The following is a 21,767-nucleotide window of genomic DNA, read 5'->3' on the forward strand; positions in this document are numbered from 1 at the left end:
TACTAAATGGACATTTTGGGATAATCCCTGAATTTTAACCTATGGACAACAAAAAAAAATGCTGTTTAATTTTTTTAAAAATTTAATTTAATTTTTACTGGAGGAAGCAAGTTTTTATACAAGGTGTTCTCTGTTATATACTGTGATATGAAATTAATTTTGGGGGAATGTATGTTTCATTTTATTGGGTGAGGACATATGAAACACGTGTCTGGTCTCTAATGTGTAAAGTGCATATTCCTGTCAGTAAAATATAATACTCCTTGTTAGTTAAAAGGGAAAACGTTTAGAATCATGATTTTATTTTTAAAAACTACAAAATTACGCAAGGCGCTCTGGTGACGTCATATCAAATGGTCCTTGTTAGGTAAAGCGCGGATTTTGAAAGCAGGAATTTCCCTTTAGTACAGTAGGCAGTTCTTTTCGAAGTTATATAAAATAATTTGACACGGCAGGGTTACACATATAAACTGCGTGTGTATATTAAGTGTGTTTCTTTGTATTTGTACATGTTTTGGTTTTCTAGGCTAATAGTGACGCCATCAAGCCGCGATGTTTGTAACGTTAGCTAACGTTAACTGCAACTTCACAGGTGAAGAAGCCTACTGAAAATGCAATAAGTTGTGTATGACGCATTGCTTGTAAGATAAGCCTACTGTTGGACGAACTCGGATAGTTTTTTTCAGTAATGTTAAACGCATTTAGTTTAGTTTAGTTATTGCTAATACTAGCAAGACAACTTTAGCCAACAAGCTAACATGAGAGAGTGACAGAAAACGGCTAACTAACCGACCAACTAACTGCTTTAATTACACATTTGTGATGGAGGATAACTCGTCTTCTTCTTCAGTGGTGAGTGGCGTCACTCAAGCGTCTTTCCTCCAGAGGACTTTGGAGCGGTTATCATCCACACAGAGCTTGAAACTGAAAACTGAGGAGGCAGCTCCTGTCGCTGTCATCGCACTTCAGAGATACCTGTCCGAGCAAACGAAAGGGCAGCAGCTCGACAGCTACAGCTACGATGTGACAGTCACAGATGGAGTCTGGCGAGCTAAATGCTTCCTTCACCCCAGTTTGAATCATCTGGTGCACAGCAACAGCCTAAAGACCGGGTCTGAAATCAGCATCACGCAGTGCTCCTTTGTTTACAACGAAAGGAGGCTGGGACATGGCTATATCTGCATTGAACAGCTCAGATGTGCTGCAAAAAGATCTGCTGTGCTGGCTCGTGTAAACACTGTCAGTTCACTGCCCATGCTGGTCAAGCAGGGAATGGAGAGGAGCGTGGTCTTGCAAAGTGATGTCCCCCTTCAGGTGAGCCGCAAACATTACCTGTCACTTTGGAACAACGACGACCCAGAGGGCGACATCTGGATGTCAGGATCCCCTTCAGCTGATACTGTGCTGGACGGTGAGATACTGCTATCTCAACCCCTCCCTCACTCTCACATTGTGTTGTTTATATCATTATTGTGTCACCTATAATTTATAACACTGCAGTGAACTTTGCTATTTGCAGGGGGAATTGATACACTCATAAATAAGGAGGCAATTAAGTGGCTTAAAGGCAGGATGTGGTGTATGACCAAAAATAATGTCCTCTATTGATTGATAGGTTGGTTTTGATTTATCTCTTAGACCTCAGAAAAAATAAAAGATTATAAATGACCATCACAGAAAAAGGCTTAACATAGGAGTTGAGCTCAGGAGGTAGAGCAGGTCATCTACTAATCGGGTGCTTGGTGATGCAGTCCCATTGAGATCAAAGATCTCTTTTAAACGGGAGACCTGACCAACAGGGCAGCAACACAGATACTTAAAAACAGATGTAGATTGCAATAACAAAATTAAAATGTACTCACATAAAACACTTGCACACAGACAAAGTAAACATACAGAAACATATATATATTTCTATAAAATTATAGTAAACAAAAGTTTTAGTTACTATTACTTGGTAGTAAAATTAACGACAATGGGTTTTCTGTAATGTCTTGATTCCAACAGTGTCCAAGGTTACACTGCTTTCTAGCCTGGACTCATCCTTCAAAAACACGTGGAAGCCCCTCCCTCTCCTGGTGAAAATCATACACAAATCCAGGTTAAGGTATTATGGAAAGTTTGGCCTCAAGATTGATTACCCATACCAGGTGTGATGTGAACAAGATCTCAGTTTTTTGTAATATACGTTCATGTTGTGACAGAGCATAGTTTAAATGTTTTCACCTCCTATGTCATCATATTTCAGGCATACTTTGAAGTTGCTGACCAGAGTGGCACAATGTCCCTTGTGCTTTGGAACGAACTTTGTCCCGAGTTTTACCAGCGACTGAATGTTGGCACAGTGTTGTACCTTCAAAATTACACTCTGAAACAGAGTTATTCAAACCGGTCACGCCCCCAAATGGACCACCATAGAATGAAGACCTTTAACTCTGTCGGTATGTACGTAACTACTGATGATAATCAGTAATTTTTAAAAATATAGTAGCACTATTTTCTGTGAAAAACCATTCACCATATAGTGTTTACATGGTTTTTGTAAAGACCTATAAACTGTCGTCTGCATGTGTTTTTTTCCCAAGAAATCTGCCTGAACCCTCGCAACCCAGCTTCAGTCATCACCGTGGTCTCACCAAAGAGCATACTTCCTCAGTGGGGACTGCCTGACATTTCCTACCAGTTCACTGCTCGGTAATGAATTAGAACCGTATTAGTCTACTGTCTTACATGTATCTCTCTGTTATCTGCACCTAAGGCATGGATTCAGTGCTGCAAGTATTGGTTTATGCATTACTGCAAACTACCACATCATTTCTAACTTACAAACATTAATATATTTTGAACATTCCAGTCTAGAGTTTGCTTGATGAAGTCTAGTGTAGAAACACTGCAAATAAATCAGTTATTACAGTGTTTGGGAAATTAGATTTATTACAGTGTGTTTAGACAGCGTGCAGGACTCTATTTGCTGTTTGTCCCTATTCTACAAAAAACTACGTGTTTGTGTTTCTACAAAATGAAGAAGTTGTTTTGAGTTTCGCCTAAACAACTGCTGCATGATGTTTTTGATGCTCACAGGTCAGAGTTGGAGAAGCTGGCCAACAATTCAGCATGTGATATAATTGGTTTGGTGACATTTGTTGGCCGTGTTGAAAGAGTGAAGAGTAAAGGGAAAGGTAAGAAATGTTCTTATCTTGTCTGTTGCCTGGAAGTGGTTTTTGATAATTGAAAGAATTTATTTTGGTCGGTGGTGTTCACCTTTTTAGGTCCAGAAAAGTACTGGACGTATCGCTGGGTACATGCAGTGGATGGAACATCTGACCATCCTTTTATTCTGGAGCTTTTTTCCACTTCTCAAGCAGAAATCTTCAGTCATATTTGTCCGAGTAAGTCAGCTGTGTCAAGTCTGCTGCCACACTGTAAGCATGCCAGTTTTTTAAAAAAATATATCCTCTATTCCATAGTGACCTACCTGGTTTGCACTCAGATGAGGGTTTGTCATGTGGAAGGCTCGTTGCTGTACCTCACGAGCAGCTGTGAGACTGAGACGTTCATCACAGGTTAGAACAAGCTGGAACAATAAGTACCTGATAATGTGGCAAATTGATTGTGTAAGTGAACTGTAAATGATGTGTCTAAACAACAGGTTACCATAAAGGTCAGCCGTACGTGAATGACCCCAGAGTGAAGAGCTTCATCCAGTGGACCAAGACTCTGAAGGACAATGTTGTCCTCCAGAAAACAGCTGTTGGTGGCTATTACCGCTACCCTCGCCCCTCAGCGATGTTTACACAGTCAATGGCTGATGGTGTGTGTAGTTGCATGTTAGCTTACATTGTTTTTCAGATCATGTGTTACAGCTTTATTTCATAACATATATCGCCTTACTCGTGTTTACATCTTTGTCCTGCAGCAAAAATGATTTAGTTTCGTTGTCAGCATATGTTCTGACTTTATTCTTTCCCTTCAGCTCAAGTTCCTCTGGTTGCTGCAGCTGATTTGAAGAGAGAGTTAGAAACCCTGCAGTACAGAGAACACAAGAAACTCGCAATCCAAGGTCAGATCGCAGCAGTGCAGTACATGGAAACTCCAGAGCCACAGGGACTAAAAGACAAAGAGGTGAACGACCTTATTTTAAATCGTCTTCCCAAAAGCAGTTGCCATTAGCAATATAAAACAAGTCAGCTGGTTTTCTGCAGGTGCCCAGTGCTTCCACTGATGTGTGTGATCAAACTGTGACGTACCCCAGTCATTCCTCAACAACAAAGCAGACTTTTGTGAAGAGTTTAACGTCTCACTGTACTGACAGCAGCTCTGAGAGCAGAAGGAAAAGAAGAATTCAAATAAGGTAGGATTGACTCCTGACTTTCAGATTTTTGAGCTTGATGCTGAGTCATTATTAAATTTTAACCCACTCATTACATTTGATGTAACATGTTTTCCAGTAAAACCACACAATCCTCCTTGAATTGCGGTAACATTCCAGCTAAAAGGTAACAACAACTCAGCAGGTAACACAACATTTATGTATCAACCAGTCTGAGCTCATTTGTCTTCTGCAGGAACGCTGGACGTAAAAATACAAACGAGGATGAAGAGCAGGCGGAAGAAGAGAGCAACTCTGCATTTGAGGAAGTTCAACAAGTGGGACTCAGTCTGCAAGCTGAAAATCCAAATCCAGGTGAATTGCTGCACCTTAAATACACATCTAACTCTGCTTCCTGATATATTGCCATGCTGATACGTTTGTCTTTCACCAGACTCTAACGATTTATCATGGGAAAGCAGCAGCTGGGTGAGGCAACAACAAGAAGTGTCCGAGCATTTGTGTAAAGGCGGTCTGTGGCAGGACAGCATCTGTCGGAGGTTCACGCTTGATGAGAAGAATGTCCTGCTGCAGTGGAGTAACCTTCAGCCAACACGGTGGACACCACTGCGGACTGCTGACGCTCTCTCTCCTGTGCTTTGTCCAGGATACTACCACGTAACAATATTAGGTGAAGTAACCCAGTGGTGACACCCAAAACTTAAAAACATGCTTTTTGCTGTTCCTGCCACTTCAGCCTCAGTGGAATATCGTCTTATTTCCTGCATAATACTCTTTTTTTTTCTTTTCTTTTTTTATGTCAGCAAACACTTTTTCTTTCTTAAATTTTCTTACTTTCTTTCTTATTAAGAGTCTCAACCAGACAAAAACCTTCGGTCTTATTCATTTAGTCCTGAATAGCCAAAGCAAACAGATCTTTATTATATTGCATATGCGTCATCAGTGAGTCATTGTGAGCTGGAAACTTGCTGTCAGTGGAAACACAATCACACAGTCAGAGGTCTGAGCCACCTTTAGAAAAGACCAGAATTTATATGATCTTGTATTATTAGGTTTGTACAGTTGTACAGTTAAACATCGCTTTTACAATCACAGCATTGTGTAACCCCGCCTACACTGTTAGCTAGGTCTTCCTTCAGTTATGGATGAAAACCAACGCCTAGAAATGGTGTGAAAACAAAAATCTTTAATGATGAGCAGGGCTTTTTTAATATTAGAAGAATGGTGATATATAAACCAATAAGGTAGACCTGCTAGACTTTTTCTTAACAATTAACAGTCAGGTCAGCATATGTGCAAAATAGTGTCTCTAAGCCAAAGGCTCAGGCCTCAGACTAATTTTCGAACTGTTTTTGCCTCTTTTAGCTATATTTGATAAAGAAAGAGATATATGTAATATATCTCAGAGACACAGCTCAGACTGTGTGAGCTCTGTGAGCACAGGAGCCTTACCCACCTGCAGCCCAACCCTTTGTTTGACAAGGGAAGGCAATGAGAGGAAGGTTTACCTAAAGGGACATGAAAGAAATCTTGTTTTATACTGTGGCTCAACTGAGGGACTGAAGAAGGGGCCAATATTAAAGAAATCAGAATTTCTTTGGACTATGAATCATGCAAAGCTTATCTGGTGGTAGTAGGAGTAAAAAAATATACATTTGGAAATGAATTCCCACTTAACTTTTTTTTCTGTTTTTATCTCCCTGGCAGGCATTAATAAGCAGATAGCTGTTGATGCTGTGTATATTCCTGTTGTTAGCTCCAGCGAGCCACAGGCTGTGGGCCTTCCTCAGGATCCACATGGCAACACGATGCTGTCCTGCCTTTCATCTGGTTTCCTCTGTCCTCTCAGCAACACTGCCAACAACAGTGAAGAGACTCTTCCCAGGCCAGGTAGTCACTGTGGGGGAGACAACGTCCATTCAGGAAGCATTTGCCGACACATGCATCTTTTACACTTAATATTTAAAATGTGTGTTTTTTGGGTTTTTTTCCCTGCAGAGGAAATCTTGGCAACTGCCAGTGAGCTTGAAGACACACATGTCGTGTGCATCCTTGACCTTTGTCACCTGGGTGGAGATAAGGTGGAAGTCATGATCAGCAAGGTGTACAGGTTGATGGAGGTTTCTCTTGACTAGAAGGTACATGAGAGCAAGCGCAGCATGTAAATATCAGCATTAATCATGTAACTTAACAGTTATCTAAAATAGAAGGAGCAATAGAAAGAGATTCCCTGTTATATGTACATTGAATGTTAAATAATTTATAACATTTTTTTTAATTACTTGAAGTGTATATTTTTACCATTAAAACGTTTCCACAGGGAACAACTTTGTGGTGTGAAAATGAAAATGTGCCCTTATTTTTTTTTTGCACCAAGAACTCAAAGCGGATGAGAAATATCCCTCCTGATGGATAACTTTCTAAGTAAAACTCAGAATAACATGCATATGTTTAAAAATATTTATTTTGAAATATTTCACAATATTCAGGTTGATTTATTTTTTATAAATATTTCAGTATCATTATTAATATCAAGATATTTTCGAATGTAAACGTAATTTTTAAATTTCTTTTAAAACAATGTTAACAGTATCTTTTAAAGCTTATTTTGATGGTAAATACAGAAAGAAAATGAACCATACAAGTGACTGTGCAACACCAACTCGAACGCAAAATAAGCCTCACCTCCTCTAATAAGACACTTCATCTGTTACAAAATTACTTTAATTTTAAAATCATGTAACATACATATGTAATCTATTAGACATATAAAATAAACAACTATGTAGCCTAAAGTTTTGTTTTTTGTTTTTGCTTTTTTACATTCTATTATACAATATATTCAATGTTAGTTTCTGCACTGAAACTGCAGAAATGGCTGAATACCAGGTTTATTTTGTTCATGTCCTGGCAAATCTCACACAGAAAACATTGACCTGACTGCCCACTCTCACACTGAGGGTGTCAGTCATTATTTTACAGATCAGAAAAAAAAAGGAAAATACAAGTTAAATGTGATTAAATTCACATACCTTCAAAAACAGTGACACTCAATGGCAACATCCAGGAGGAAGAAGAGCATTGTGAAAGGTGCAGACATCAAAAGAAAAGGTAACTACTGTTGGGGAAAGCATTAAAACTTGACTAAAAGGAACAACAGTACTGACTGAGTGGATGGATTATTTACAACTTCAACAAAGCAATACACACCTACAAGGAAAAGGAAAAAAAAAAAACACAAAACATCATCTCACATCAAGAGCAAAACCATCGCGATTGAGCACTGGCGTTTCAATGAACAGCAGTTCCCTCAACTACCTCTGCAAGGCAAACAAGACAACAATTTTGTATAAAGACATGGATCGAAATATTTCCTGGATTCTGTAAAATTAACTCAAGGAGAGATTTTACTACCACCGTCTGAAAGTATGGTATTGATAACTATTGAATAATGAAAGAAAACAGCTATAGTTGTCTATGGCACCTCTGCACTGCTGAGTAACACCTTTACTGTTTCTTTGCCACACTTGTAGAAGCATAGACATGAATAAATGGAGAATGAAACTTGATTTTACCCATCAGAAGTATTTTGATAATCCTGTACAATTGCACTTTTCCCCCTTTTTTTTGGCTGAATTACTGTGTGAAGTCTGCACAGTTGGAGAGCTGTTTCTGCACCCCACAATAAGGATTCATCTTCTTTATTTAATCTCTTCATTATTGTAAATGCATGATACTACAGAGCTTCTTTGTTAGGTTAGGCTCTCGTGTTTTACCTCCTGCTTGTGAGGAGCTACCACTCTGCACTACATTCCCATGCAGACAGACTATAAAGTGTGATCACTGCAGTCGTAGTGTATAGTGGACACCCTTTAAAGAAAGATACTGCTGATATAAACGGTTATGGGAATGTTAGGGCATTTTCATTAAAAAAATATTTCCATATAAATTACATGGTACAGCGGCTTATTATACACCTCTATATACATCTGTTCTGAAACATTTAAAACTATAAATTAACATTCTTCTCTTCAGTTTGACATTGCACATAGAAAAGTGTAAAACGGCACTGAATGGACATGCTCAAAGTATTCTGACGGATGCTTCTTGTTATCCAACGTGAACAGCACCAGTACAGTAGCTTCAGCTTCGAGGTGTGGAGACCAAGCTGTCGTATCGAGCCGCACGGGCTGCTTTAAATAAAGTGTAGCACAGTGAGAATTTCAGGAAACGCAGAGCTGTACTGGGAACGCACAGCAGTTTGTGTGAGATTGTCATTAACAAGATAAGAGATGAATGAATGTTCTTTATGGAGTTTACTTTTGCAATGTGGTTCTACTGTTAATCTGTCTACACTGACGCACTCCATTCTCATCATTGTGAAGTCATCGTGTAAGCGTAATCGTAAGCGCCTTGAGGCGACATTTGTTGTGATTTGGCGCTATATAAATAAAATTGAATTGAATTGAATTGAATCGTGTCACAATCTGACAACACACCATGCGGATTTGCAACTTCAGCCAAAGGGCATGTTTACATTTAGCTTTAGATTTGAATTGATGGACACAGGACTGCAGTTGGACACGTTGCTGCAAAAGCACGGTAATATAAAAGGTTAGACGTAAGACTGCATAAAAAAGATTGGAACATCCTGGAATGGTGCCAGGACTGCTTTCCAGATCTGCAGACAGTTTCTCATGCATGAATACAATAAAGTGAAATGGGTGGCTTTTTTTAATGCAATAGAGGCTGCTGTACTTCCATGTCTGCATTTTTCAGACGCTAATAAATTGGGTCACGTGGTCACGGTTGGAGCGTACTTTGTTTTCCTTCCCAGACGTTCAAAGAGACAAAAATGGAATGAAAATGTCTTAGATTAATTAAACATGTTTCGAAGATATTTAAACAGCTGTGCAGGTACAGCGTTGTTATATCACGGTATAACACGACAAGTGATGGTTAATAATGGCAATGGCCTTGTCACAGCAGACTAGAGAATCTCACCTGCATGTTTTTTATATTTATTGTTAAAAGTGAACCATTTTTTCTTTTTTTAAAACCAATATTTACATTGAAAATTGAAGTTTATTATGTAACCAATAATAATTGTATAATAACCATGGAACGTGCGCTTCCTAAGACCATCGTCATTTGGTGAAAATCCCAAATCTTTGCCACCCTGTATTCAAATCACCAAGCTTACAGTCAACTTACACTGCATTGCTTTGTATTGTAAAACCACAGCTGGCCCATACAGATGAATGGAGAACTGAAAACGGTTTGTGTGAAACTGTCATAGGGCAAGACACAAGGACCAGTGTTGACCTTTCAATGTCTAAAGCACAAACACAAACAGACAAAACTCAATTCAAACTTTTGTGTTTAAAAAAAAATTAAATTCCCATGTAGTGTTTCAATTATAAGTGTAATAAATAAAAATGAAATGATTTCATTAGGATTTCAGGAAATGGATAACTTGTGAATGAGACACTATCCTTACAGCCGGGGACCTTAATCTTCCAATATATATTTGTCATATATCCAATACAAATCTAGGCTTTTGTATTTAACTCTGATGCAGCAAAACAATAATCTATAACCTTATGAAAATATAACTTTGTATTTCAAATAGACCTGAGCTGGATTTTTAAAGCCGTAATCAGACACAACCATCAAACTGCGCCATGGATGTACCACAGCTGAAGGCACATTATTTAAGCCACCCCCCCCCCCCCCCCCCCCACTCACTCGGTAGGTTGGTTATCAAAAGAGGACTCATCCCGCACTGCTCATCAAAAGCACCGAAAATTTGTAACTTCAAATATCTGCTGTTGTCATTCGTTTTGAGGAAGTGGTGCAATAGCTGCAGCACCCCTTCTTCAGTCCCAGATTGAGGCTTTAAAAATCTAGATAGACCTTACTAAAAAACTGGAGAATTACTCTCTGAGCGTGGACCTGTGACATCTTAGTATTTACCAACCCTGATTTTTGATATGATGGTCATCTTACCACTGCATGTTTCACCGTAAAGCCCCTGTCATGTGACCTACATGACCTACAGTTCTCATGCACACAAATTCCATTGTGAGATTTGTCATTTTCACTCGAGTTATGTCGCCAGTGGGAGGGGTGTTGAGAATCTCACCATTAGTTAATGAAATAAACAACTATTGGGCAAAAATAAATACTCTACTTTTGAGTAGGAGGTGGTACCTAAGTGTGAACAGACACTTAAAGGAAACTTTGTTAGACAAAAATGTTCCACGTGTAAACATGTAAAAAGTTTCTTTTTAAGAGCTTTGATAAACCACTCGTCCCAGCAGTTTCACTGATGGACCCACTGAGTGCGACGTAGCCTGCAGATGAAGGCCCAGCACCTCACACTTCTTCGGGTCCCCGATGTTCAACGTCGGGTCAGTGCAATCTCTGCTTGTGGTTTCTCGCCAGTGACGTAAAAGGCCGGCTTCATCTGGAAAGGGCAGCTTCACATCTAAAGATCACAACAAGCAGTTTTCCCCACTTTTAACCAACTTGTCATCGAGTTTGACTCCCACATGACACAAAGTGCTTCCACCTTCACGGCCTCGTCACAGAGGCAGATCTCAGCACCACGGTCAAGTCCACAACGCTACCGAGTCAGCATGTTTCGATATTCTGAAACGCTGCCAGTCTGGTTTTGGGAATGTTGGTATTGCCTCTGTTGCTGTGGCGCCTGTTGCTGCTGCGCTAGTGGCTGTTGAATGTATCCCACAGTGCTTTGCTGTGGCACATTAGTGGTGTGTAAGAATGCTGGAGTAGATCCACCGTGTACGAGTCCTTGAGTCATCTGCAGACACAACAAGGAATATAAATATATTACAATAAGCAGACAGAATACTTTTTATCAAGTTTTATTTATAGAATCTAATGTTCGACTGATGTGCAGTGCAAACAGTGTACACATGAGGGCTGTCTCTGAATATCAAGACTTGCTCTGCATTAGGTAGAGGATTATATAAAATGGGTTTTGGTCGATAGTGGACTCTTTGTTAAGCCAAGTTGTGAGGATAGGTTTCACTGCCCAGTTGACCCTGGACCAAGGAGCTGATTGTGAGCTGCCTATGAGATATTGGAAGAACAGTGGAGAGGCACACCCCTGATGGTCATCAGTGTGACCACCTGTGAGATTATTTGGGAGTAAGAGGTCAGCAGCTATGGTTAAGAATGCCTAATGTGGTCATTTCAAACTTAAGGGGTGTCCACACTGGGAGCAACTTGCTCTTCAGGCATCACTTTGTCACTGACAGTTGGTTGCTACTGTACATTCTAGGTCCCGATTGCCTTGGTAACCCTCTAATGTATTTGGCACCCCATCACATGTCATCCTGCGCTCTCACTGGTAGTTAACTCAGTCACACAGCTTGAAGTTGAGAAATGTTAAGCGGGATCCACTCGCTCAGTACTGCCTGCAGTTATTTCACCTGTTGCTGCCTGAATTCGCTGAATAACTGACTTTGTATCATCCCAGGAAGTCACATTGCTGCTGGCCGCTTCTTATATGGATGCCTTCTTTAGAGAGAGAGTGGTGATGACCTACATCACCTCAACAAGCTAATTGTGAACTGTTACTCACATGTTCATACTTGCTTACATAGACACAAACATCACATGCATCACTCTGGAAATACAACACCATCCCTCATGGTTTGTGTGGTGTTTTTTTTTTTTTTTTGTTTGCTTGTTTTTAAAGGTATATGCCCTCATTGTAAACATTTGTTGATTTTAATAAACATTTCTTAACACAGAAAAATAATTCAGTATAATCTTAAAAATAGTAAGAATCACTCTAAAGTTACAGCACAGCTTTGGCACAAAGCTGAGGCTTTAAAACCTGTGAGAAATGCACCGTAGCTTGTTGCTGTGGTAACTCAGTATTCAGATACAGTCTAATACCCAAAAAGATCATAAATAAATAGAAAGCCTTGGTTATTTATATTATACAGCATTATGCAGCAATCCTTGCCAAACTGCCTTTTAGTCTAAAAATCTGTGCAAGAGGCTCAGGACGACATGCTGACTCATGTTGCTGCAGCGTACCTGAAAGAACTGCTGTGGTTGCTGGAGCTGCAGGGAGTGCTGAGAGGTCTGAGGCTGCGAGTGGTAGGCTGACTGGGACTGGTGCGTGATGAAGCTGTTGTGTGGGATCATTATCGGAGACGTGAAGACCGGCGAGGGCACGAGGACGGCATTGCAGTTGACCTGTTGCATGGGGAATGAGGGGGCGAGGATCTGCTGCTCCAAGGTGTATCTGTATGTGGCGCACGATGAAGAGGTTAGACACAACATAACATAACATAAAGACGTCTGCACGGTGAGAGGACTCACATCGACGGGGAGATGCCCATGTTGCACTGGGAAGGCTGCGAGGAGACGCTGGTGGGAACCAGCGTCTGCATTGGTTGGTTGAGAAGCATTCTGCAGGAAAAGAAACATATCAGGGTTAGAGGTTGGAGAACATGAAGAGGTAAACATAAAATGAATGTGATTCCTAAAATATACCGTTTCATCATCACCTGCCATACTGACATTAACACCTGGAGTTCTGAGTACTATGAGTGTTTCTCAGGGCTCTTACCGTAGTTGTCCATCTTGGCTGAACTGGTTGTCTGGGTGTCTTTGGTTTGCATCTTGCTGAGGCCTCGTGTTGGTCTGAGAGAACATCATGGGGTTGCTGTAGAAGGGCATCGTCAGACTCGTGTTTGTCTGCACTGGCAAACTCACTGACTGAGCCTGCCCACTCCGGGAAATCCTCGGCTGGACCTACAGAAACAGAGACACTTTAGAGCAACCGTCAACTCAAACGAGGTTTCAGTAAAACTGAGGATAGCTTCCAGCTGGTTGTGTTTCTGGTTTCAAGTTTGGATTTCTCTCTTGCACAGCGATGTACCTGTGTTGAAGGTGAGCTGTTTTCTCTCAGGAGCGAGTGTGGGGATGAGCTGTGAGCCCCGCAGACTGGTTTAGGCTGGCCCGACAGCTGTCTGATGACCCCAGACTGACTCTGCTGGGCAGGCCTTCCCGGGCCCTGCTGTTGCTGCTGAGGCTGCTGCTGCTGCTGCTGGGCCTGACTAAAGTCATTGTTGATAGGCTGCTGTAACAACATCTAACACACACAGAAATAGACAAATTGAATTAATTCTTTCTAAAAGGAGACAACTTACTGATTTCCATAACCTCTAACCTCGCCCCATGATGGGTGGAATACACCTCAGCACCCACATGATTGATGGATGGATGTACTGGAAAATTACTTCTTGTTTATTTGTAAGTCAGCAGGATTACACAAGAGAAGAAAAAGAAGCTGAATTTCACAAAACCTGGTCAAGAGATAGCAAACTGTGGCGCAGATCACTTGTCTCTGACAGCAAGACAGGGCATTGTCAGGATGCTGTAATACTGATACGTATAGGGGGATCGTTTAAGGTTCAATTCAGATTAGTTACATGTTGATGTGTGGCATGTTTATGCTTCGAATTACAGCTCATCTCATGTTGCCTGCACACCCAGAAGGTGAGCACAAAACAAAGAGACAATCACTGGAGTCAGTCTTTCATGTTGGCCTCTAGGTGGAGCCTTTTATCCATTACTGGCTATTATAGGTAATGTAGGCTGACTTTTCTCAACAGCTGATCTGGACGTAATGAGCATTTATTTCTGAAGTTAAGGCTGCCCATTTTGCCAATACAGAACAAAAACACTCCACTTGTGTCGTGTTAAGATCTCAAGATTAACTCGCGGCTGAATAAACAATCGCTGCAGTCTCTTCATTTGAAAGTGTGGGAACACTACCTGTAGGTTAGCAAGATGAAGCTTCTCCTTAATGTCGTGCAGCTCCTGCTGTTGCGTCTTAATGTCAGCTTGCAGAATGCGTGTCCTCTCTTCCAGCTGTTCCTTCAGCTGGTTCATGACACCGAGCTGCGGCTGTTGCAGCTGATACATGGAGGACTGCTGCTGTTGCTGCTGCTGCTGTGGTTGCTGTTGCTGGATAGAGAGAGCAGGTGAAAAGGGACGTAAGAACACTTTTGTGCTTTTTCAGGGAAACGGACAAATGTGGCTACAATCAAGTAGCGTGAGTCATGTAATGGTTTATTCCTGTTACGGAGGAAAGTACACCAATCTTCCAACCTTTTGTGCAATATTGATTCTACAGTTCAAATGTAACACAGATGAATGATTTCTGGGAGAAATACACAATAACTTCTTTTTATTAAACCGTGCACAACCAGCGGGTGAAATAAACACATCCAGCAGTAACAGTAAGACATTGTACACAAACAGAAAGTCAGAAGGCAACAGGCTGGAGAGGAAGTCTTAACACTAACCATTGCGGAGTGCTTGCTGCAGGTAGGAGAAAGGGGGAGGCTCATTGGGGAAACAAGGTCAAAGGAATTTTGTCTTTGTGCCAAATTCTACAGGGGGAAAAAATGGGAAAAGTCATTTTATGTAACACAATTTAGGAGACATTAATGTGTTATCTGTGCACGCTTGTTTCTCACAAACCATTTTTATCTCCAAAGACAAAGAGATACATGTAAACATTGTGTAAACTGACCTTTGAACTGCTTGGCTGGAATCTGGCAGATGTTTTTTCAGGCCCAATGGAAGCAGACTGCCACGATGGTGTGCAGGCTTCTGTGTAGGAGTTTGCTGCTGCAGGGCAGAGACAGGTCACCTCTAAGCAACTCGGCCGGGTTTGGTCATAATCACGTGAATTAATGTGAACACTTGTAACTGCGACAACTGAGTGAATTACCTTCTTGCGTTTATACTCATTTCACGAGTGGGATAATCATTGTGTCAGTAACACATTTACAGGTATTAGGCTTCATCTGTAGACACTCAGTAATTTTTTTTTTGGCTGGAAATAATAAATCCTGACCTGCCCTGCAAAGTTATTTAGAACAGTTCTACAAGGAAATTGGTGCCCAAAGAATTGCTTATGACTTAAGGATAAAAAATCAAGCCTGTGTCAACATTCGAGGTTTAAAAAAAAGAAAAAAAATGCTAATTTTAATGTCTAATTTCTGCAGCACAGTTAAGCCTTCATACAACATTTTCCACACTGTAGCCACACTCCCACAAGACCTATCAACAGACTTTGATTTCTAAAATAAGTTCCCCAAACAAAAATGGCCTGACTCGATTTTAAAAGGGAGACCTTTATGCATTTTTTCCCTAAACAGAGAAACTATAGCCTCTCTGAGAGAAAGCCAAAACTTCTTTGTATAGCGAACTGCTGATTTGGATTCTGTGATTACTCTCATTCTACCACAAATGGTTTTTCATTGTAGCAAAGTTTAATATACGTGTGGGCAAAGGAAAGACTGGAACACTGTTTTACTTTGCAAAAACTACAACTGTAATGAAGCTGCCACTGGTGCATTCTTCATAAATATGCAGATGGAAATGTTTTGGCATACTAGGCGGTGGGTGGAAGTCGTTGAGAATGGGGGCTCAAACAAATAGGGCAGGCTAAAGTAAGCCTTGGAAACCTTTCACAGATGCATCATCACCCACATACACCGAGGTGGGTGTAGTGACAACGTCTGGAGTTTTATTAGTGATCACAAAGATTACATAAAAAATAAGGATTGAGTGTGGGACTCTTCTGGAAACTAAAAATTGATCTTCCATTTCCATTGCTAATGAAAATGTCAAACGCAGGGACAGAGGGTTATCACTAGACTCGCATTATTTTGCTGCCTACAATCCCCAATAACAGATCTTCCACCCATACAGAGGAGCAGGATTTCTGTAAATAATGACCTACTGTTGAGTGAGTTAGCACTTTGGGGAGCAGAGGATGACTCACATGCAGAGTCTGACAGCGCTGTGTGGGAGGACTTCCGGGAGCTGTGGGAGGACACCGAACGTGCACCGCTGTTTCTGTCCCGTGGAGCGTCCAGTGTGGAGCAGATGTCCAGGTAGAGCTCTTGAGCCTGGAACACAGAGTAATGTTCAACATGGTGGGCCAAGTTTGAAGCTGACCTTGTAAATGTCACACGCTGTGCAGTATGTGTCCGAGTTACCTTCACAGAGGACGGGGCTATCTCAGGTGGCGACAGATCTTCAAGGCCAAACGCTCTCCTTCTTTCAGCTCGCACTTCAGCATAGCTGAAGGACAACAGAAAATGCAGTATTAAGGGAGGCTTGATCGATACACCCCTTACCCAAAGAGAGAGGAAATGTGTACACACACCCACACACACACACACACACACAGAAAGAAGAAACCAGGCTTACCTGACAACAGTGTGAGTGCAGACAATGAACTCAGGTTTGGAGTTCCACTGGTGGTAAGTAATGTAGTAGTGAGTCTGCAACCAAATCCACTGCTGACCTTTGGTCAGGAATCGATAATAGCAGGATTTACCTTTTCCAAACTGCATTACTAAGGAGAGAAGAAAGAAAGTCCACACGAGTGCTTTGACATTTCTGTAAATTTTTACATTTGCCCTTGATACAGTGATCATGAAGACTGGTAGAAAAAAAAAGCAACAGAAAAGTAGCTTACATTGCTTGTGACATTGGGCTATGAGCTCTAAGTCATCCACATGATAGTAATCATAGCCAGAAGTTCCAAGAACCTCGAAGGGTAAATAGCCTATGATTGGCGAGGCTCTGAAACACACACACGCGCACAAGGCAATAAACATGCAAGAAATACTTTTTCTAAGTATAGACTGGTGGCTGTCAGGATAATACAAATATTTTACCTGTGATCTAAAAACAGAAACTTCCATTCAAGGCTGTGTCTGGAGGTGAATTCATCACAGGGATCTTCCACGTTACACAAGTCCTAAACAAAAACAAAAAGACTGAGGAAAGTCCCTGCTAATATTTCACAGAGAAGCAAGGCATGATCGTGTTTTATGTACAGTATTTCCTGTATATGGTCATAGTTTTTAATATCAGAGTTGGTACAGTGCATGATGAAACTTAACACAAAGAGATCATTACACATCAAGAATATGCTTAGAGGGACCAAGCAGCAACAGCCACCGAGCATGTGCAAAAAGCTGCAAGCTGCTCAAATGGCCACTTGAGGCTGGCAACAAAAGCGAGTCAGTCCCTTTAGATTCCGATGTTAGAGAAGAGGAGGTACAGAAAAGTGTTTTGGTCTCTGGCTAATTTGTCCATAATAACTGTAAAGAGGATGATTTCTTTTTTATTACTGTAGAATTTTTATATTAAAGGTTTAATGTTGTGTGTCATCATAGTAACTAGGATACTAGCAGTCTCTGAGGTGTCGCCTTAGCTAATCTACGTTTGTTGTGCGCATTTTGGAACATGTTAATAAAATTATCTGACAAAGAGCATGGCTTCTTGCCAAACAGTCTGTGCTCCAGCTCTGCTGAATGAAAGTCAAGTGTTTTATTAGTATGTTACTTACTAACAAACAGGCGTCTGTATTTGTGCAATACACCCATGTACACGATGGATGCTTTTTCCAAACAAGGATTACTAGCAGACAACGTGGCAACAGCCATAATGCTAGTCCACAAACCAAAGACACAGTTGCTGTGTCTATCGTTTTGCATATTGCCCGGGATAATGCCAACGTTTTTATTAACACTTGTGTGTCACAGTTAAAATGCTGTGACCTTGAACCTCTATGGAAAATGAGAACAATGCACCTTTGAAAAGAACTGGGGAACTTAGTATTGTCTACATTTGAAAAACTGATGCCTACTGTTTACAAAGGATTCATCTTGAGACTGAGAAAAAAATCTTTCCATGTCATTCGTCCCAGTAGATATTGTTCCAGTCTGACCAATCAGTGTAATCAGCGTGTTTTCCAGTTTGGAATAACTAGTCGGCAGAGCTGAAGTCTGTGCAATAGATGGGGGGGGGGGGGGGGGGGGGTTCGAAGCTTTTTGGCTTTTAATAGCAACTGACCATCCTGTACATGTAAACTGCACTCTGACTTCTTTTACATATTGGCATTTAATCAATCTTCAACAAACCATCGCCGGAAACGTGCCATTTTATACATTTCCTTTGGGACGCTTGGAAAGGGTATAAAATCTGAACTGATCTCACAAAAATTTACAAGAGTGTGACTTTAATTCCCTTCTGTAACTTGACAAGTGGCCAGATTTCAATTCAAAGGGCCCTTTAGGGATCACAGCGTATCCTCATGATGTAACAAGTTGGCAAGTACACAGTGTGCCACACTGAACCTATTTGCCGCGAGAAGTTTTCCAGAGTGTGTGTGCCACGATGGAATCAGTGTATGCCGAAGTGTGTCACCTCTCAGACCTCATGGTGCCACTGATCCAAGCTCACTATTGCTGCATGGACCGAAACTGCTTTAGTGCCACATTTTAGCCCTCGAGTGATTTAGTGACAGCACACACTAGCGACACAAGCAGAGAAACAAAGCAACAGAAGCGCCATCAGGCTGCTGCCTTTTTCACTGATGATGCCACAGCAGGTAGCGCCACATATTTGATTTCCTAACGCAACCCGCGTGAGATTTGCACCCTCCACCCCCTGGGTCTTTTGCTTGTTAGGCAAATGTTTAAAGTGTTACTCTGTGGAGTCACAAGCAGAGAAACAAAGGAACAAGATTTAACATTCAAGCTGGTTTTACCTTCAGAAACTGCGGAGTGACTAATCGCACGGTAGCAATGAGGCAGACCTGCTCCTCCAGAGACGACTGCAGACTCCTTGGTAACGTCAACTCGAGCCCATTACAAGACGACGTAGGCACTGTGTGACCAAGAACATGTACATATGTATGTGTATTTCTGTTTTGTTTTTTCTAAATGTATTTGTTTTAAAAAGAAAACAAATCCTTACCATGGTTGTGAAACTTAAAATCTCCAACAAACTTGACATACTCGTATACAGGTGGCTCTTTTGGGTTCATGTTACCTCTAGCTAGATGACAGCAAAATTCAATGTGTGCCTCACCTAAAAAGCAGATATTGTCATGGTTACACCCTGAACATAATGAAGTTTACATGCATCATTATAAAAGCTGAGGTGCTTCTCAATGGTATTTTTGACAGAGAAAAACCAAAGAGTCAAAATGCTGACACCAATAGAAGAGGTTGCTTTGTTTCCTGTACTAGGACAGTGTAAAATAAACTTACCTTTGCATAGCAAGGTAATAAAATGTAATCCTTTTTACTGGTAAAAAACAAATGAGGGATGTGCTCAAAGGATGTTATTTACTGCAGACTTGGCTTTGTGACAGTTTGCTATTTAGGTCTCTAAAGATAGGCCGAGACTCTTGCGACTCGCCCTCTCTCTTCCCCAGAAAAGTCCAATAGTAAGACAGGATTAAGGTCAGGTTCTTGAGCCTCCCATACTACATTGCTTTGGATTACTGTGCTAACATAACAGTGATTTAAAGTCTTAACTATGATACTAAGCTAGCTCCTATTATTAGCTAAAAGTCTAATCATAGATACACACTAATCAGCAATCCAATAACCTGCAGACCGTCAAGTGTTGTTTTTGTACTTCAAACAAAGAAGAAGATTCTTGAGCCAACGTAACTTTTTGAGCTGATTTTTAGTGGAGAATTACACCAGCGGCAACTGTTCTGTCCACAGCATTTTGATCTCCCAAAGTGGGAGACAGTCTACAGGCTTTAACCTTTCTACTTCCGCTGTGTTTCAACACGATGACCCAGACACAGTGTGTGCAGAGAGCCCGCTCAGCGGGATACTCACTGTCAAGGAAGTCAGCAGCAATGGGGTCAGTCATCAGCATGTGGGATGATAGCAGCTTATACACCTCCCCGTGCTCCCGCTCCGGGAGGAAATTCAAGATATTTTGGTCCACCATATCTGACTGGTGCAAAAAAGACAGATGAATGGCAGTCAGTCTTCCTGGCACCATTTCAACAAGTGATATCTTACACAACAGTCTTAATGGGAGTCACAACGGCAATCTGCTTCAGATAAAGCAGCAAAACAGAGCTTTTTTCTGTCTAACTTCACTGTTATGGCAACAAAAATAAAACGAGGACCAGATATGGTGAAGTGAAATCTAATGTTGTCTAAATCACTGCTATGCTTAAGTGACAATACAGAGCTTTGATGGTTGCATGACTTTGAGGCCCTCTTACTTACCGGTAAATGGCCAATAAGTGAGGAAACACTGTCAGACACGTATATGATGTTACCATCTGTAGTTAATGCAACCAAGAAACCATCTAGGGCCTGCAAGAGGGAGGAAGTTACCACAATTATATTACTGTATTACAGCATGTTGAAAAATTGCACAATAATTGCACAATGTCTCATCGGGTCTTAATTAATCTATCAGCACATTATGCTGACGTGTTAACGTGCTGATATTTACTCTGCTTTCGCATATTGCCTGAAGAGACCTCACGTTTTCACTGCTGATCTTATAGCAAACTATGAATACAGGCACTTAAAATAAAAATCATCATTTTAGAGAGGATGTAGCTTTGCCTTTGTGTTTATTAATATTACCTAATGGCAGAGTTATAATAATAACAGCTACTCTTCAAAGACATCCTCCTGAAGTTTACCTCCAGCATTAGCTGAGTGAACTCCTCATTACTGAGAAACGAAGGCTTCCAGTCCTGCCTCACATCGCAGGTGTCGTTCTGTGCAGTAATGTCTGGAAAAGAGAAAACGGCGGAGAAAATGTTAGAAATATGTCTATTAAATTAACAAAACTCAATAGAAAGACTATAGAAATAGAAAGACTACATAAAAGCCCGTACCTTTCTGTTTCTGCAAAAAGTCGATGGTCCTCTGCAATATGGTGGACTTGTCCATCTTGCGCGGATGGCCCTGACCCTGCAGCATGGTGCACAGCTCTTTGATGAGCACATTGAATTGGTCTCTTCTCTTCTTTTCTGATTTGTTACGGGATGCCCTATAACAGAGCGGTTATTGCAAGTGAAAATTAAGTGACTTTAGTTCAGCTATCCTGTTTACACGGAAGATAGTTCGGAATAAGGAAAAAAGAAAACTAGCAGAACAAGAAAGGTAAATGTAACAGCGGCACGGCACTGAAAATGTAAGCAGAGCCTGAATATATTCAAATCTGTGGGTACTTTGTTATAAAAATAGGGCATGAAAACAATTAATTAAACATAGATTTAATCATACAGAATTTACATTTTTAAAAAGAGAAGGCTGGTTATTCTACCAACGGTAGTTATTCTAAGCCCCGTGGTTGAATTTGATATCTTCTGACACCGTGTCCTAGAGTGTCCATAGGAATTTTTCAGATAAGAAGTAATATGTAAATCTGGAGTTGAACCTTTGTGAACTAAGAACTCAGTCGCTTATAGGCTACGTTCACACTGCAGGTGTTAATGCTCAATTCCGATTTTTTGATCAAATCCGATTTTTTTGTCTGCTCATTCACACTACAAATAAAATGCGACAGCAAACACGCTCTA

General features: G+C 40.9%; 2 protein-coding genes across 10 annotated transcripts in view; one reads left to right on the top strand and one right to left on the bottom strand.

Annotated features, from left to right (window-relative positions):
* The first annotated feature begins 86 nt into the window (after positions 1 to 86).
* On the top strand, positions 87 to 11,159 carry radx (RPA1 related single stranded DNA binding protein). 6 transcript variants are annotated; one of them, XM_085175408.1, is made up of 15 exons: positions 91 to 409; positions 527 to 592; positions 851 to 1,411; positions 2,008 to 2,150; positions 2,249 to 2,441; positions 2,586 to 2,694; positions 3,082 to 3,179; positions 3,270 to 3,563; positions 3,650 to 3,811; positions 3,974 to 4,122; positions 4,203 to 4,351; positions 4,449 to 4,496; positions 4,566 to 4,684; positions 4,764 to 5,000; positions 6,038 to 11,159. In XM_085175408.1, the coding sequence occupies exons 2-15, from the start codon at positions 553 to 555 to the stop codon at positions 6,463 to 6,465; spliced, it is 2,730 nt and encodes a 909-aa protein (XP_085031534.1). In that variant the 5' UTR covers positions 91 to 409; positions 527 to 552; the 3' UTR covers positions 6,466 to 11,159. The 6 variants fall into 6 exon arrangements, with proteins under 6 accessions (XP_085031535.1, XP_085031534.1, XP_085031533.1 ...); XM_085175410.1 differs by having other exon boundaries at positions 98 to 592; positions 3,270 to 3,389; positions 3,468 to 3,563; XM_085175411.1 differs by having other exon boundaries at positions 102 to 592; positions 6,038 to 6,220; positions 6,329 to 11,159.
* The window catches only part of npas2 (neuronal PAS domain protein 2), a 47,633-nt gene continuing 29,311 nt past the window's right edge, over positions 3,446 to 21,767 (bottom strand). For 3 of the 4 annotated variants that reach the window (XM_085175415.1, XM_085175414.1, XM_085175413.1), the window contains 19 exons: positions 21,081 to 21,235; positions 20,883 to 20,974; positions 20,455 to 20,544; positions 20,053 to 20,173; positions 19,172 to 19,285; positions 18,963 to 19,081; positions 17,083 to 17,165; positions 16,881 to 16,987; positions 16,610 to 16,757; positions 16,396 to 16,480; positions 16,179 to 16,305; positions 14,919 to 15,016; positions 14,689 to 14,775; positions 14,156 to 14,347; positions 13,257 to 13,469; positions 12,945 to 13,129; positions 12,695 to 12,784; positions 12,407 to 12,617; positions 3,446 to 11,156 (listed from right to left, as the gene is read on the bottom strand). In XM_085175415.1, coding sequence (XP_085031541.1) covers positions 10,959 to 11,156; positions 12,407 to 12,617; positions 12,695 to 12,784; positions 12,945 to 13,129; positions 13,257 to 13,469; positions 14,156 to 14,347; positions 14,689 to 14,775; positions 14,919 to 15,016; positions 16,179 to 16,305; positions 16,396 to 16,480; positions 16,610 to 16,757; positions 16,881 to 16,987; positions 17,083 to 17,165; positions 18,963 to 19,081; positions 19,172 to 19,285; positions 20,053 to 20,173; positions 20,455 to 20,544; positions 20,883 to 20,974; positions 21,081 to 21,235 — 2,515 coding nt within the window. In that variant the 3' untranslated portion in view covers positions 3,446 to 10,958. The remainder of the gene's footprint in view (positions 11,157 to 12,406; positions 12,618 to 12,694; positions 12,785 to 12,944; positions 13,130 to 13,256; positions 13,470 to 14,155; positions 14,348 to 14,688; positions 14,776 to 14,918; positions 15,017 to 16,178; positions 16,306 to 16,395; positions 16,481 to 16,609; positions 16,758 to 16,880; positions 16,988 to 17,082; positions 17,166 to 18,962; positions 19,082 to 19,171; positions 19,286 to 20,052; positions 20,174 to 20,454; positions 20,545 to 20,882; positions 20,975 to 21,080; positions 21,236 to 21,767) is intronic. The other variant, XM_085175416.1, reaches the window with a different exon arrangement.

Source organism: Neolamprologus multifasciatus, chromosome 10 (assembly GCF_963576455.1).
Source record: "Neolamprologus multifasciatus chromosome 10, fNeoMul1.2, whole genome shotgun sequence".
Classification (NCBI taxonomy): Eukaryota; Metazoa; Chordata; class Actinopteri; order Cichliformes; family Cichlidae; genus Neolamprologus; species Neolamprologus multifasciatus.